Source organism: Elgaria multicarinata, chromosome 19, assembly GCF_023053635.1.
Source record: "Elgaria multicarinata webbii isolate HBS135686 ecotype San Diego chromosome 19, rElgMul1.1.pri, whole genome shotgun sequence".
In the NCBI taxonomy this organism is placed as follows: domain Eukaryota; kingdom Metazoa; phylum Chordata; class Lepidosauria; order Squamata; family Anguidae; genus Elgaria; species Elgaria multicarinata.
The window spans coordinates 2,432,800-2,448,965 of NC_086189.1; the positions used below are offsets into that span (position 1 = coordinate 2,432,800).

The 16,166-nt window shown below is 52.8% G+C and overlaps 1 protein-coding gene across 1 annotated transcript; it reads left to right on the top strand.

Annotated features, from left to right (window-relative positions):
- The first annotated feature begins 309 nt into the window (after positions 1-309).
- Positions 310-12,994, top strand: ALAD (aminolevulinate dehydratase). Its single transcript, XM_063144461.1, has 12 exons — positions 310-389; positions 3,039-3,175; positions 3,527-3,577; positions 6,363-6,459; positions 6,604-6,739; positions 7,433-7,516; positions 7,994-8,082; positions 8,514-8,569; positions 8,922-9,009; positions 10,764-10,850; positions 10,969-11,098; positions 11,580-12,994. Exons 2-12 carry the CDS (start codon positions 3,063-3,065, stop codon positions 11,645-11,647), a joined length of 999 nt encoding a protein of 332 aa, XP_063000531.1. The 5' UTR covers positions 310-389; positions 3,039-3,062; the 3' UTR covers positions 11,648-12,994.
- Positions 12,995-16,166: the final 3,172 nt, after the last annotated feature.

A 16,166-nucleotide genomic window follows, 5' to 3' on the forward strand; every position in this document is an offset into this window, starting at 1 on the left:
ACTTCATTTTATTTGTCCTGGATCTCCCAGACATCTGAAGCAAGGGCAAAAGAAGCCCAGGCAGATGTGGGTTCGAATCCCCTCAGCCATGCAGCTCGCTGGTAGCCTTAGACTTCTCCCTCTTTCAAAGCCTTCACCTACCTCACAGGGCTGTACCCTGCCTGAGCTTTGCAGAGGGAAAACGTGACGATAAATTCAAATAAGTGTCCCTCTGAGCAGATACAGAGTGCATCTCCCGCAGGGTTGTAAGCTAAGATATCTCGCGGGGGCGGAAGGGCGTGGCCATGCAGATGAGGGGCGGGGCTGCTGGGGAAGCGGCCTCCTGCTAAACTGCCTGCTGCTCCTTCGGCCGTGCGAGCTCACGGTGAGCGAGAGCGTCGGCGCCAGCGGTGAGTCGGAGGCCTTCCGGCGGCTGGAGGGCGGCGGTGCCCCCGTGCCCGGCGGAGGCAGGGGGTGGCCCCGGTCCTCCCCCCACGCCGCACGTGCTCCGGGTGGGATCCCCCAAGGGAAACGCCGCGGCTCCTCCCTCCCTCGCGCTACGGGCTTGGGGGGCGCAGGCGGCGAAGGATTTGGAGCGCCTCTTCCTCGTACCCCCAATTTCCTGCCCTCTTCCCCAGTTTGAATTTAGGGGGGCGGGACTTGGGCGGCAGAGGCGGTGGCGCCCCCCGACCCTCTCCATCGCTTGCGGCGGAGCTTGGCGGACTTTCTTCGGGGGAGCGGCGGCGCAGCGCTCCAGCTGCCCGGCCTATCGCCCCCGGCTGGGCCCGCACTCGGCCTCCAGAGAAGGAGACGCCGGGGTCCTCCGCCCTGGCCGCGCGCCCGGCGGGGCTGCCTGGGGGCGGCTTTGGCTCCATGGGGCGGCCGGTCGGGCGCCTCCCCCAGCGCCGGCCGCCCGGCTGATGCCTGGGAGCCGCCCCGCCGCCCACTTCCCGGGCGGAGGAGCCCAAACACCCTGAGTGCCCCGGCGCCGGGGCTGCCGCCGCCACCACCTCCCGTTGCCGCCGGGGGTGGGCAGGGGGGAGTTCACTGCCTCGTCTGTTCCCGCGCCGGTCGTTCTGCGGCTCTCAGCGCGTAAGGAGCCGCTCCGTGTCCTTCTTGGCCAAAGTCCCCGTGGCGGCAGCGGCAGGGGAGGGTCGAGGGCAGAGGTTGACTTCCTAAGTCACCAGGCCTCAAAGGTGCCTTGAAGGGATCCCTTCCTTCCTTCTTTCCTTTGGCAGCTCTTGTGCCTTCTGTCGGGCATGTCTAGAGTGACTACTCAGTGCAAGGAGGTGGGGGGAGCACTCTACACATGCTTAAAAGAGCTGTTACAGTGGTGTGAACTGAGCCCTACTGCAGAGCACAGGTTCTGGAATTAAGCCCTGTCTTGCATGCAGCATCATGGGGCGGCGGGGGGGGGGATACAAGCCCCCTTCCCCAGTAATTGGCCATTGCTAATTTCCTCTAAATTAAAGCCCCCAGGGCTTCAGCCTGAACATCTCTAATTAGCACCGGCCCATTTAGGTTGGCCTGCTCTTTACTCTGATGGGGGCATCCCCTTCTCAGGGTGATAGATGTGCGGGGGGGGGGGGGGGGCTTGTCCAGCCAAGGGCCTTTGAGCTGGACTGGTCAGGGTCTTGCTGCACGCACACCCCAGGACATCTCTTCTAAATTTATTTATTTATTGCACTTTTATACTGCCCAATAGCCTCTGGGCAGTGTACAAAAATTAAAACAATGGAAACCGTTCAAAAAACAACACAAACTAAAAGCATAATATAAAATACAGTATAAAAACACAACCCAGATAAAATCGAGCAACAATGCAGAATTTAATACAGGTTTAAAATAAAAAATTAAAACAGCAAAGTTAAAATTAAGTTAATAGACTGTTAAAATGCTTAGAGAATAAGCATATTATTGCGTCTGAAAGACTATAGTGTAGGTGCAAGGCGAACTTCCTTAGGGAGCTCATTCCACAGCCGGGGTGCCACAGCAGAGAAGGCCCTCCTCCTGGTAGCCACCAGCCTCACTTCCTTTGGCAGGGGCTCACACAGAAGGACCCCTGAGGATGACCTTCGGGTCCAGGCAGGTACATATGGGAGGCGGCATTCCTTTAGATAGCCTGGCCCCAAGCCTTTTAGGGCTTTAAATGTTAATACCAGCACTTTGAATCGGACCCGGACCTGGACTGACAACCAATGAAGCTGGAAACAGACTGGCATGATGTGGTCTCCCTGGCCAGTCCCTGTTAGCAAATGTGCTGCCCTGTTTTGTACCAGCTGAAGTTTCAGGACCATTTTCAAAGGCAGCCCCACGTATAATGCATTGCAGTAATCCAGACAAGAGCATGAATAACTGTAGCTAGGCTATCTCTGTTCAGATAAGGGCGCAGTTGGTATATCAGCCTAAGCTGATAAAAGGTGCTCTTTGCCACTGAGTTCACCTGTGCCTCAAGTGACAATACTGGATCTAAGAGCATCCCCAAACTATGAACCCGATCCTGTAGGGGGAGTGCAACCCCATCCAGAACAGGGCGAACATCACCTAGCCAGACAAGTGAACCACCCACTAACAGTACCTCCACCTTGTCTGGATTGAATCTCAACCCTGAATGCTGGGGATACTCTCTCAGCAGTGAGGGGAAAGCCCTCTGCACAGTCCTAGAGCCACTATTGTTCCCTATTGTTTGTACAATTTTGGGAGCCGGAGAGTGACTCTTATCTCTTTAGCAGTGGCTTCTACACAGCACTCCTCAGGGGCCTCCTCCCATGGAGACCAGCAATGGAGGGCTAACTTTCCTACCCGCGGCTGCCCATCTCCTCTCTGTGTTGCTGCAAGGGAGAGTTTGGGGGAGTCCCAAATGTCCACACAGGGCCAGCACCCCACGCACAATGGTGCACGCTCAGGGGTGTGTCCCAGAAGCCTTTGCGCTGTGAGAAGTCTCCATGGGAGGCGCCCGGGATTCCTCAGCGGAACACAAGCCAACAATGTGGAAACGCCCTGGGCCTTTTGAGAGGGCTCTTCTAAAAGCTGCTGCCTGTGTATGTCTCTTCTCTCAGGGTGAAGACGTGAGAGGCTGTACGATGCAGATGGAGTCTCTCTTGCACAGCGGCTATTTCCACCCTGTGCTTCGTTCCTGGCAGGCAACAGCTGCCGCCTTGGACCCCAGCCATCTCGTCTACCCCATCTTTGTCACGTGAGTGTCTTCCTGCCTTCAGGTCCTGCATGGAGGCTTCCCGGAGGCGCCTGGTCATCCATGGTGGGAGGCAAGATCTGGCCTTGACGGGCTCAGCTTTAGATCCCCAGTGCTAGAGCATTGCAGGCAGGGATCCTGTCCCGTCCTGCCCACCACAGCCCGTTCCGCCTGAGTTCCTGTGGGGGCTGTGTGGTCAGGCTCCTTTTCCCTGGCTCCAAGCCCACCTGCCTGCCTCTGGCTCTGCTGGGCTACCGGTTTTGGCTCCTCAGTGCCTCGCTTTCAGCCTCTGCCAGCAGCATCCCCCTTGTGCCAGGCTCCTTTGACACTTCCCTCATCTCTCAACTCTTCCAGAGACAGCCCGGATGCCGTGGAGCCCATCGCCAGCCTCCCTGGCCAAGCCCGGTAAGGGATCATCTTGATCTTATCCTGACCAGTGCTGACTGGTGCAAGGGCTTTCTGGAAAAGGAGCCCTTTCTAGAGAACCCCTTGCTTGTAGATGCCACTGGAGATGGAGTCCTTCTGCTATGCTCTGGAGCTCTGGCCCTGGGGTTTCAAAGGCAAGGCCTCTTCGTGTGAGTGGGGAGTGGGTGGTTTCCACACAGCTTCCTCCCATGCTTCCCAATGCTGTCTTTTTGTGACTGCCCAGTTTCCTTGAGCAGTAGGAAGTCTTTGCACCCTTTGACTGGGCCCCTTTACTTCTGGTTGTCCTTCTGCTTACAAATCTGCAAAAGCAGGAAGGAGCTCCACTCTGTAAAAACACCACCAACTTCCCAAAGCATGCATGCTGGGCTTGTTATTGCAGTGAGCTGCAAAATGTAGATTTCTGCCTCTTTCATTGGCTATAATCCAATTCAGAACTGTTTCTCTCTGTTCCTCTGCCCACCCACCCCCTATCACCTGCTAAAGACTGGTTTCAGCCCCAGTTTGGCTGGTAGGAGTGTTCAGGGGCTAGGAGCCACCAGCGAGCAAGCAAGCATGTCCTAGCCATTAATGCCCATTGAAGGGCCATCTTGTTCTTTCTCCAGTTTAGTTAAATGCACAACTAACCCTGGCCATAGCCGGGGTTCATGAAGAGACGCAAGCGACTAAGCCAGGTCCAGTAGGGGCCAGTAACATTGACGTGTCCCTCTGACCAGCCCCCTGCTACCTGCTTTCTTCCTTTCAAGCCTCACTGCAGCCCCAACAGAGTTTTTTCATTCCTCAGGCTTTTAAGATTGGTTGGGCAACATAGGTGTGCGCAAAGGATGTGCTGGGCGTGCCTAGGCACACCCTAATGTCTCAAGCAATAAACACCAAATTGAGAGGGTCGTTGAGTAGGGAGCCACGGGGATCCAGGCGCAGTGGGGACAGCCCTCCAGCTTCTCTGCTGCCACCACCCCTGACAGCGTGCCGTTACTCCCAGAAGCTGGAGTAAAAAGGAATCATTCTGCTGGGAGCCGCATTTTAAAGTGGCCAGGAGGAGGGCCTCTGAAAGCTAGTAACACCTTGTGAGACTTTCCTCTGGCCAGTGTTACCACAAGCCCCCCCACCCCATCTGCAATGGGCCTCCCATGGTCAGTCAAGCTGAACACGGAGTAGGGCATCAGTGTCTACAGTGTTTAACAAATAAATGAATAAAAATAATGTCCTTTATGATTAAGAATTCAATAAATGTTCACCTTTTAAAAATGAATAAATCCCTGAGTGCACACCGTAATGAAATGTGCTGCATACACCTATGTTGGGCAATGAGTAGATTTGGGGTGCGTCATTCAGGATGGGGGAGCTGATCGGGTTGTGACGTGAGCTGGAGAAAGTGGTGCTGGTGGTGGAGCGGGGGGCAGGGTCTTTGTCCTTTGGGTAGGAGCAGAATGGAGAAGGTCAAGATCCAGTTGGGAGTTTGCTTTCATTTCTAAATCTATGGAGAGGGTTATGCTTGGTGGCATAGGTGAAATGGCCTTGTTTTCCCAGGGCTTGAATGTGATGCCAAGCAGATCTCTGAATTGTGTCTCTGGGATTCATATTCTCTCTCTCTCTTTTAAACTAGCAGCAGGCTTTTTTTTTTCTTTTTTTTTACGGTGGAGAGAAATCCAGATCAGGAATGCCGTACTGCGGGGGTGAGCAGGTGGCTTCACTGTTTCCTCCCGCATTATTTTCAATCCATTGAAAATTACTCCATAAAGCAATTTTAAAAGCTTCTGGGGTGGGTGGGATTTTCGTTGGGACAGGGTTTAGCTTCCCTTTCCCCCCATACAATGATCCAAATCTCACCCTCCAAGCGTGCTCTTAGGGTTCTGTTTCTGTTTTTGATTTTTTAAAGAGAATGAGAATCCCAGTCGGGCTGTGTGTGTGGAGGGTGGAAAGACATGTTGAGCATCATGAGAAGTTTGAACTTGTGTGTGTGTGTGTGTAACACCCCAAGGTTGCCAGCTGCCTTTCCACTGGGCCCTGTCCGGGGCTTTTCCTCTGAGGCCTGCAAGATAAAGGATTCCTTATGGGTGGAGCTGCTGGGCATCACTGTCTTCTCCGTGAGAGCTCCTGAGATAAAGGCCCTGTTGTGGCAGGCTGCGTCTTGGAGATGGGAGATAATGTGCTTGGGAAGGTCCCAGCCCACCGACTGGGGTGTCAGATAGGACAGGGCACTCCCTGAGTTGGGCCCTTGGCTTGCCTTGACCTGGAAAAGATTCTACAGCCCTCTTCTACTTCCTAACAAATAGAGGGGATTAGGAGGCAACCAGTAGCCCACTGTGGCAGGCTGGATTTGCTGACTGGATGGGCCATCGTGTCTAATCAATATGAAGTAGAGACTTCCACACACAGAAGCAGCATACCTCTGAATATCAGGTGATGGAGGGAAAGAGCGGGGGGTGGGTTTGCCCCCTCCCAGTCCTCTTGTGGGCTCCCTGGGGGCCTCTGTTTGGCGTCTGTGGGAAGCAGGGTGATGGATTAGAGGCATTTTGCCTGGAGTCATTTTGGACTACAACATCCAGCGCTCCTGGCCATTGGCCATGCTGGCTGGGGATGATAGGAATTGAAGTCTAAAATACCTGGAGGGTACCAGGTTGGGGAAGGCGGCTGGTTTGATGCAGGCCACCCTGTGAGTTTTTGGCTTTCTGTTGGGTCCCTTACCTGTGGCCAGTTCCTAATGCCTCCTGACCTCCCCACCCCCGCTCTTCTCTGCTCTGCTCATGGCCCTCCCCTCTCCCAGGTATGGCATCAACAAACTGGAGGAGATGCTGCGCCCCCTGGTGGCCGATGGACTGAAGTGCGTGCTGATTTTTGGGGTCCCAAGCAATGCTGTCAAGGTGCGGAAGGGGTGGGGTGACTCAATCCTGGGGCCTTCTGTGGACGAAACATGCACTCTGCTGCTGAGCCACAGTCTTGTTCCAGCTCCCACTGTGGCTTTTGCCAGACCAGAGGTTAGTTTCTCTCTCTTCCCCGCTCCACAGGACGACCGTGGCTCTGCAGCCGACGCGAAAGACACACCAGTGATCCAAGCTGTCCAGACGATCCGCTCTGTGTTCCCTGCGCTATTGACAGCCTGTGACATCTGTCTGTGCCCGTACACCTCCCACGGACACTGTGGTAAGTCCTGCTGGGCGAGGGCACAGATGAGCTATGGGAATTCTTCACACACGCACCCTTTGAGTCTGCAGTGTATCTTACATGCTACAGATAGCCCTATTCTGCAGAAGTTGTCGGTCCTGGGGAAGGCCCGAGGCCTGTCCAACCTCCTGACCCCTGGCAGTCCTGGCCCAGCTTTATGCCTGGCCCTGGCTTCTAGGGTATTTCCCATGCACATTTTGATAAGGCTGTCAGTGGCTACTAGTCCTGATGGCTCTATATTGCCTCCAGTATTGGAGGTGGGCTGCTTCTGTATGGCAGCTCCTGGGAAACATGACGGAGGGTGCCCTTGTGCTCCTTTCCAGCTTGTGGGCTTCCCACAGGCAGCTGGCTGGCCACTGTATGAACAGAATGCTGGACTAGAGAGGCCTTTGGTCCAATTTGACATGGCTGTTCTGAACGTTCTTAAGGACTAGAAGCTTGTTTTTATTTTTTTCCAGCATGTGGAAATGGCCTAGTAACAAGCCCACATATTGCATGGGCAATTGGGGGTTACCTTGTTCTTGCATTTGGTTCAAAGAGGCCTAGCTGGAACCCTGGATTTGGGACTGGGTGGGAAAGAGCAAACACCAGTGTCGGAATGAATCCCTCCTGAGTTTGGTGATGATGTGCCAGTGGCCCTTTGCGTTTTGACTGTTGTCCTTCCTGTTCCAGGCATCCTGCAGCGAGATGGGACCCTCCAGAATGAGGCCAGCTGCCAGAGGCTAGCTGAGGTGGCGCTGGCCTACGCCAAGGCAGGTGAGCGGCGATCCTTGCTGGGCCACCATCCTGCTGGAGTATCCAGTGAAGCTAAACTGATGAGCAGCTGACCAAAGAAAGGGCATCTCTGCTGCACGGTGCAGAATTAGATTATGGAAGTCGCTGCTACAAGATGCCCCTTGGCTGAGGCGGCTTTTTGAAAAAGAGGGCTAGGTGTCTCCGAGCGGCTGTCAGTGGTGGCACCTCAGTAAGGCTCTGAAGTCCCATGTGGGGCCTCTGTATGTGGCGGCCACTGGGAGAGGCAGGATGATGGGCTGCAGGGACTCAGTTGTGGACGGATCCAGTGGCACAGGGCTGCTCATGCATTGCTTGGCTCAGCCTGTTGGGACTGGGCAGCTTCCTGGGGTTTTGAGCATGGCCTGCAGGCCGCGAGACAGCAAATGGCTGCCTGCTCACCTGCCCTCCACTGTCCTCTGCCACGTGACCTGACCCCCCACCGGTGTCACCTTCCTCCAGGCTGCCACATCGTGGCCCCCTCAGATATGATGGACGGGCGCATCCGAGCAATCAAGGAGGCCCTCATCTCCAACGACCTGGGCAATAAGGTGGGTGAGGAGGAGGAGGAGGAGGTGGCGGTGTCATTTTGAGGCCACCAAATGAACTCCCCCAAGCTTCATGCCAGACCCTCGTAGAGCCCCTGGAATGCCTTTCTCTGCAGGGGTGTCCGTGAACGTGGCCTCCCCACAGCCGTCCTGCAGTTGACTCTTCGTCACAGTTGTGGTGTCATTGCCAGGCCAGCTTGCGCCTCCCCCTCTTGCCAGCCATCCTGTGGCATGGAGCCCTTTGAGCACCTACTTTCTCCTGCCTTGATGGGGCTGCATTGTGGCCGCGTGACCCGTGGCATTTTCAACGTCAAGGGAGGGTTTGCAGCCCCCCTCCCCATGTGAATCTTTTAAGAAACCCACCCCAGGAGCCTGGTGGGCCTTCCAAGCCTCAGCCAAGCCTGGCGCCCCTCACCTCTTTCTTGCATCTGCAGGTGTCGGTCATGAGCTACAGCGCGAAGTTTGCTTCCTGCTTCTACGGCCCTTTCAGGTGAGGAGGGTCCAGTTGGCTCTTCCAGGCCTCCGGGCAAGGAGGGTCTCTGAATGGCCTTGTGAGCTGGGCAGTGATGCAGCACCTGGCCTGAGTTGCTGACCTTGGGTGGTCAGCCTCAGGTTGGGGATGGGCAGGGGGCGGCAGCTGGGAGACGAGGGCCATTGGATCTTCCCAGCTAGGACGAGCTCTGAGTCTCGAGGGTGTAAGCAAGGCCTCAGTCGTCCTTCGCCTGCCTGCTTGCCTGTCTCCACAGTCCTGGGAGACAAGGCTGTGGAGAAGACATCATGCAAAAGCTCCCGAGCGAGTCTCGCCTTCTTATAATGTCCTCCTGTCTCTCTGGTTTCTCTAGGGATGCAGCCTTGTCCAAGCCTGCGTTTGGAGACCGGCGGTGTTACCAGCTCCCTCCAGGATCTCGGGGGCTGGCTCTGCGGGCAGTGGTAAGTCCTGCCTGGCCCTGTTCCACCTGAGAAGGGAGGCCTGTCCTCCCTCCCGAGTCCTCTTGGCTTACAGCAGTGGAAGCAGCCGAGGGGGAGGGCCTGGTGCTCTGGGGTGCCAGGGAGCCCATGGAAATCCTCCACCCTGCGGCACAGAACAGAGATCCTCTTAGTGGATTTAGCATGTCTGGGATTGGAGATTAAGGCTGAGCCTGCTGGCCAGGGGTCACTGGCTCGGCTCCTGCAACCTTGAAAGGGCCCTGTCTCTCTTTCCTTCCCTCCCCACTTCTGGCCTGCCCCACTGAGGAGCCAGTGCTGTGGTGGCAGGACCAGGCCTTTGTGGGCTCTTCAGCGGGAGTCTGAAAAACTGTTGCGGTGGAGCACATGCTTTACACATTACGGGATCCGTGGGATTTCCACTTGCAGCAACTCTGGCAGTGGCCCTGGAAAACTTCTGTGGGGGGGGGGGAAAGGCCATTGGAGTAGGTCTGATGCGACGCGCCTGCACTCCTCTCCTGAGAGCCTTGCTTTCTTTGGGCCTGGAGCTGACAGTCCCAGGGGTGAAGCCAGCAGTTCTGTCCCAGCCTCTGTCACCTTACGCACAGCTTGCCAAAGGTGGTCTGGCCTCAGCCAGCCCAAGCAAGCCGCTCTCCCAAGAGCCTCCTGGCCTGACTTGCCCAGAGCCAAAGGGTTGGAGAGAGACAAGCGGCTCTGATGCTTGCTGGGCTGGGCTGTTAAACGGCCCCCGCTTGTTACTTTGTAGGATGTTTGTTGTGGCTGGCTGGTCTATGTTTGAGTCAGTACATGGTGGTGGCTTTGTTTTCTCGTACTTGATATTACAACTCTGAGAGCTGCCTTTATTTTGTTACACTTTTAGTCCACTCCGTAACAGAAAGTTCTCCGTGAGGATGACATGGTTTTTATCCCTGAGCAGCATAAAAACATTCAAATCAACAATGGCAAGCTGCAACTTCCAGGTCCAGGAGCAGGATACCGCTGAATACCAGATGCTGGGGGTGGGGGTGGCAAGAGTGGAGGTAGCTGATGCCTGCAGGCCTCGGGACTCCCTTTGGTCTGCTCCAGCCAGAGCTCTTCGTAGAGAGAGATGCTCTGCCTGGTCACCCACAGGTGATTCTTGTTCACCATAAGTGACCAGTTGAGTCACACCAAAAGAAATAGATAGTGAAGATGCATTTTAACAGGAACGGGCTTCAGCTATGGCTTGGGAGCGATACTGAGGGTCTGTGGGATTTTTCAGGTATAGGACACTGGGTTCCCCTCCTTTTACCCAGTAATAAGGAAATGTTGGTGCAACTCTGCACCACCCAACATCCTGGGCATGGGCCCAAGCGGGCAGGGCAACAAAGAAGTCAGAATCTTTTCAGTGTCCATCCCCAGAAAGTAACCAGCAGGTGGCCAGGTCCACAGGGCCACATGCCTGGGAGCCAGGCAATGGGTGTTCCACTGTGAGTTGCTTGAGCAAAGTCTTTCTCATGTGCCAATGCTGTTGCTGCACTTCGAGGGCAGGCGCCATAGCGGAGCAGTTCAGCCTCTGGTTCCAGTGAGGATGGCAGCAGCATCTCCAGATGAAAGGATCTGGGTGCAGGTGACCAGAAAGAGCCCCCCTTCCCCAACGTGGACCTGGAGGAGCCACTCAAAGGAGACCGATACTGGGCTGGGTGTCCAAGGCAGCTGGTTTCCTTTTCTCTGCTCATAGCCTACCATGTTTTTTTGTTCTGTGTTTTCTCACCCTGCAGGACCGGGACGTGCGGGAAGGAGCAGACATGCTGATGGTGAAGCCGGGAATGCCCTACCTTGACCTTGTGCGGGAAGTGAAGGACAAAGTAAGCTGCCAGAATGGGGTGGGGGTGGCATTGTCTGCCCTTTGCAGCTGCTCAGCAGCAGCAGAGCAACGAAAACCTGCCCTGGTCAAAGTATTAATGGGCCAGGGGTGTTTTTCAGCATCCCCACCACCCGCTGGCCATCTACCACGTCTCAGGAGAGTTTGCCATGCTGTGGCACGGAGCACAAGCTGGGGCCTTTGACCTGAAGGCTGTGGTGATGGAGGTCATGGCTGGGTTCAGGCGAGCAGGTGAGCAAGGAAGGAGTATAGGTGGAGGGGTGGGGGTGGGCTGCAGCGCCACAGTGACCCTGGTGACAAAGGGGTGTTTCCATTTGTGCTGATGGATTCATTCTCTTCCGTGTTGCTGGCATCACAGATGCTACACAGGCCTTGAAACGCTCCACCCACGGCCTTCAGGGCTTCATCGGATTGTACTGAAGTAGCTAAATTAAATATGCTTAGTTCTGGATGGGCAATAAAAATATGGCCTGTTCAGAAATGGTGGTGCAACTTAAAGCAAGAGGAAGAAGACCGAGAATAAAGGAAAAGTGGAGGGGAAGATGGAATACAAGGAATAAACAGAGGGAATGAAAGCAATATTAAAGGTCTAAAAAAAAATGTGGGAGGCAAGAAAAAGTCTTCTTAAGTCAGGGCAGGGATATGAAAATAAAAGGTCAGGGCACTAAAAAAATGTACCTTTTGGAGTGGCATAAAAATACTTCTTTTGCAGGGGCAGACATCATCATTACGTACTATGTGCCTCAGCTCCTGCAGTGGCTGAAGGCAGACAGGGCGTGAGGTGTGTATGCTTTGCTTGGGAATGAGGAAAGGCAGAAGAAACTCCGGAAGAGGCTGGAAAGCAGTGGAATGTGTCCAGGGGGCCGTTAGGGGCTCTAGCATCATGGCCCTTGTTCAAACTGATGCCCCTCCCTCTCCCGCCTTTTTTAAATGCCCCTGATGGACCAGCCCCTTTTCAAGGAAGGTGCTTATTGAATCTTCAGCCTGGGGCTGCAACTTGCATGCTGTCTTTACTGGGACACTTTTTAAACCTTGGGTGGTTTCTCTAAAGATCTTGCAGCCAAGAAATTGTTCGCATTCTTTGCTACAAGAAAGCCCAGAGCTGCCCACTCCAGCTGTAGTATTGCTAGTGGCCAGCCGTGACTGTGAAAGCTTCTCTGGTACCCATAAGGCTACATACAACCTGTGTAACGCGGATGCAGTCACAGAAACAGTGCAGTCTAAATTTTAAAGAGGTGTAAATCTTTTCCGATTGCTATATTTCCATGCTGGGAATGTTGGGGGGTTTTTACAGGTCATGCAGCTGTTAAGGGTGCAGGAGCCCTGCTGGGGGTGGGGGAAGGGTTTGGGGAGAACCCTGTTTTTAAATGATGAGCTCTTTTCAAGTAGGTTAGTATTTTTAAAATACGGGTCTGGCTCTTACGGCGTTGAGTATGAGCTTGATGCAAGAATTAGGCAAAGGTCTCACTTCTTTCCACGCTTGGGCCCAGCTTCATTTGAGTTCTGCATGTCAGCTTGCCTTTAAATGCCACTAAAGCAAGACCAGTTTAAAACAAAAGTGGCAATCCTCTAGTAGTTGGCTTCTCTCACTGGGAAAGACTCAGGTGGGCCCCTTAGCCTGCGCAGGAAGAAAGTCAGGCATCACCCTGTCTTTAGTGCGCTAGTTCATCACCACGCCATGCAGTAGACTGCAACACTGGGGGAGTTGAGACATTTTGGATTGCCAGCTGCGCAGGGAAAAACGTGTTCTGGTCTACTACTGTGCTTGGTACATGGGAAACTGATGAAGGATTTCATGATGTAATGTTTGTCTCTATCACCACTTTTTGTATCAAACTGCTCATAATGGCACAGCAACAGAGTCTGTTAAAAAGGGTGGCAACCCTTTCAATTTTGACATGTGAAGTTGGAAGTTTACCAGATTTACACCTCCTGGGGCCGAAACTTCTATCCTTGCATCTTCATGGTTTTTCCCAAGCCCTCCTCGGCTGCCTGGCTGCCTTCCTTTAAACCAACACTTCATTTTTGCTGAGGAAATGAGAATTCTTGAAGCCCTGCCCTTTGAAGGAGCCAAACTCCAGCCTTCTGGATATAGAATAAAAGTCTTAATATTTTCTGAAAATGAAATGATTTCATATAAGATCCATATATGTATATATATATTTTCTGACTACAGGAGGAATGGGGACTTTCCAGTGGGGGTGGTAGGAATGTGAGGCTGGGTAGTAGAAGTGCTGTGTGGGCTGGAGGGCAGCTGCTGGCTTGTGTGTGGAAATGAGAAAGCTGCTCATCTCTTCCAGTTTATCCTTTCTGAGTGGCTTTGATAAATGGATGAACTGCCCCCTTCCATGGGCAGGGAAGAGCTGTGTGTGTAGTAGGCCCAAGAGCCTGTGCAGATTAGAAGACAGCCCATAATCTTTGAAGTGCTGTGCAGCAGAAACGGTGCTTATTTTCATCCAACACTTGCCCCAAGGTGCCCTCATTTTGTCTTCACAGCAGCCCTCGGAGGCACATCAGGCTGGTACGGGAGCTTTCTAATTCAGTGGGGATTTGAGCAACATTTCCTCATGCCCCCACCAATCTATTGCGTCACAATGGAAGTAGAAATTGGAAGATCTGAAAAGTAGGGCTGTGATCCGCTTTCTCTTCGGTTCGGAGGAGCAATAGCAAAGCGGGGAGCTTCACCTGTGTTATAGGCAGAGGAGAAGCAAGTCGGGGGGGGGGCTAGCGAAGCATTGCGAAGAGAAGCGGCCATAAGCGAATCGATCCTCTTCGTGAAGCGCTCCGCCTGCCATTTTGGATATTTTTCCCCATAGGATTGCATTGCGGAAAAGATTAGCATATAACTTTTTTGTTTTGAAACCCACATCCCTGAAACTTGCTGTGCTTAGAGAGTGGTGGTTGGGGATCATTTTGTGGAGATGTTCAGACTTTTTCGTCCTGCGATTTGCTTGCTATTAATTTGTTTAGAATGGCTTAAAGCGGGAGGGGGTAAGGGTTTTTTTTAAGCGATGAGAGGCAGATTCAACTCCTAGTCGTGATCACCTGATGAAGCATCCTCCAATCCCAATGTTGGAGGGGGGGAATAAGCAAAATGGGATACTTAGTAACTTGGGATACTAGGTAACTTTTTTTTCTTTGTCTGAACAGACTTTTTCCAGTATTTTTTGAAGCAGTAGCCCCACCAAACGCACAAACACAGCCTTAAATCATATACTAAGTAAATAAATAATAGATCGGAAACCCCGCACTGCTACCCACCCTAACCTTGGTGAACAACTGAATAGATGTGGTGCAAGGGGATGATGTCCATAGGGCATGTGGACATGCCCAGTGCCCAGTCCTGCCCTTGGAGGGTCATCAGAACCCTCCAAAGATTAGCCAGTGAAGCTAATATGCCTGTCATGAGTTGAAGTGTGCGGTAGCTTCTGAAAGACTGGTACCTAGACAGCACCAGTCAAATTAGCACAGTTCCCCCTCCCCCTGGGCACATCCACTTTCCTCTTACTGGTAAAAGACAGACATAGCCTTTAAAAAAAATGTCTTGTGATTCAGCAACACTGCTGCTTTAAATTCCACCCCTGCTGTGTTTATTTATTTATTAATTAAATTTATATACCACCCCATAGCCAAAGCTCTCCTGGCTTTCCCTCTTCGGTGAAGTCAGGCAGGCTTTCATTGTGGTTCAACATCTTATTTTTTATTATTATTAATATTACTAGTACTGCTATTATTAATATTGTTTACTAATGGCTATGTGATCACAGTGCAGTCAATCAACTCTGAAGCAAGGAAGACAAAGGTTTACTCTTATCCTCCTAACTCCCTATTAGTTATGGGATGCAAAAGGCATCTCTGTGCTGTTCCCGCCTCAAAGGGCTGGTTTGCATTACTGGCTTTGATGGCCTGGAAAGTGGAATCAATTTGGCTCACTTACTTGTGCCCCCAGAAATGTCTGCTGCCTCTGCCTGGGTGCTGTTGTCGTGGGATATTGGGATCTGCTGCCTGGGACTTACTTCCCCATAGATCTATGGCGTGTGTGTAGCACCTCTCTGCCCTCCTGGTGCCTGGAGATGTAGATGGGCTGTGTGGATCAACCCCACAAGCTGCTTGCATGCTTGCTCCCAGTGCTTCAGGCCAGGGCATAACCCCCGCCTGCTGCTGCCTCTCCTCTTCTGTGCCTGCCTCACAGGGACGGTTTGTGTGTGTTTTGCTCTGACTCAGGGCGTTAGTCCTTCCTGCGCTCACCCTGCTTACACTTTGTGAAGTTCCAAGTAAATTTTTGAAGTTTGGAAGAAGATTCATAAGGTTTGTCTTTAAATACTACCCAATTCATGGCATGTGCGGATTTCATTTCAAATGGCCATGAATAAGGAAAGCCTATTTAGCTGTCCATTTAGCTTTAAAAATCCCCGAGATATTTGGATTTCTGAAAATGAGGTGAGGGATTTCAAAAATCCCCCCAAAATCACTAGAGCCTCGGATTAACTTCCAACTGGGCATGAAGGTGGATACTTGGATAAGCTCTCATAGCGCCGATTTTGAGGTTTCTAACATTTACAGAAAAAAAGTTATAGGCATTTGGATTGCAATGCAAGTCTATGGGGGGGGGGAGGTGGAAACGGAGCTCTGGTTTGGATCTGGAGCTCTGCAGTGAAGCGAAGCGGACTACTGGCGGATTGAAGTGGAGTAAAGCGGACCCCATCCGGAAGTTGCGGATTGGGATCCGAAGCAGATTGGGGGCGGGGTGGGTGGGTGTCTGTGCACAGCCCTACTGAAAACACTTTGGCAGGAGGGAGGATTGTTACATTTTTGGAAGTGCGGCAGGATACCTCCTAGAACCAGCCCACCAGCCAGGGCTTCGAACAGCTCCCCAAGAGGCAGAAACGTCGCGGACCTAGTTTTCCATCTCAGTGCCTCTGCGTCTTGAGATGGGATGCTTTGCCTGTTGTATTTCTGGCTGACATGCGGCCCTTAAAGAGACAGGAATCCTGGCAGTTTGGGGGCGTGGGGAACATCAGTCGAGGAAAACACACTCTGCGCATCCTCAGGAAAACCCAGTCCTTGAATTATTTGGTGTCGCCTCCAGGCCTCAAATCAAGCCGTGATTGCATTTTAATGCTCCTTCGCGAACCGCCCAGAACATTTAAGGCTGCTAATAAAACCTTTTAAATGAGTAAAATGCGTTTTGACGTGCAAAAAAAAAATTCCCCTTCATGGATATGCAGAGGTGCACCTAAAGAACTTTTGCCTGCCTCGCTGCTGTTAAAGGCGCAGAACACAATCCTTGAAGTTGGCA

Bases quoted from the DNA above. Each gene is read 5' to 3' on its own strand.
- ALAD (XM_063144461.1), top strand. From the start codon at position 3,063: ATGCAGATGGAGTCTCTCTTGCACAGCGGCTATTTCCACCCTGTGCTT. The intron at 3,176-3,526 runs GTGAGTGTCTTC...CAACTCTTCCAG, and splicing joins GTCTACCCCATCTTTGTCAC to AGACAGCCCGGATGCCGTGG. The intron at 6,740-7,432 runs GTAAGTCCTGCT...TTCCTGTTCCAG, and splicing joins CACCTCCCACGGACACTGTG to GCATCCTGCAGCGAGATGGG.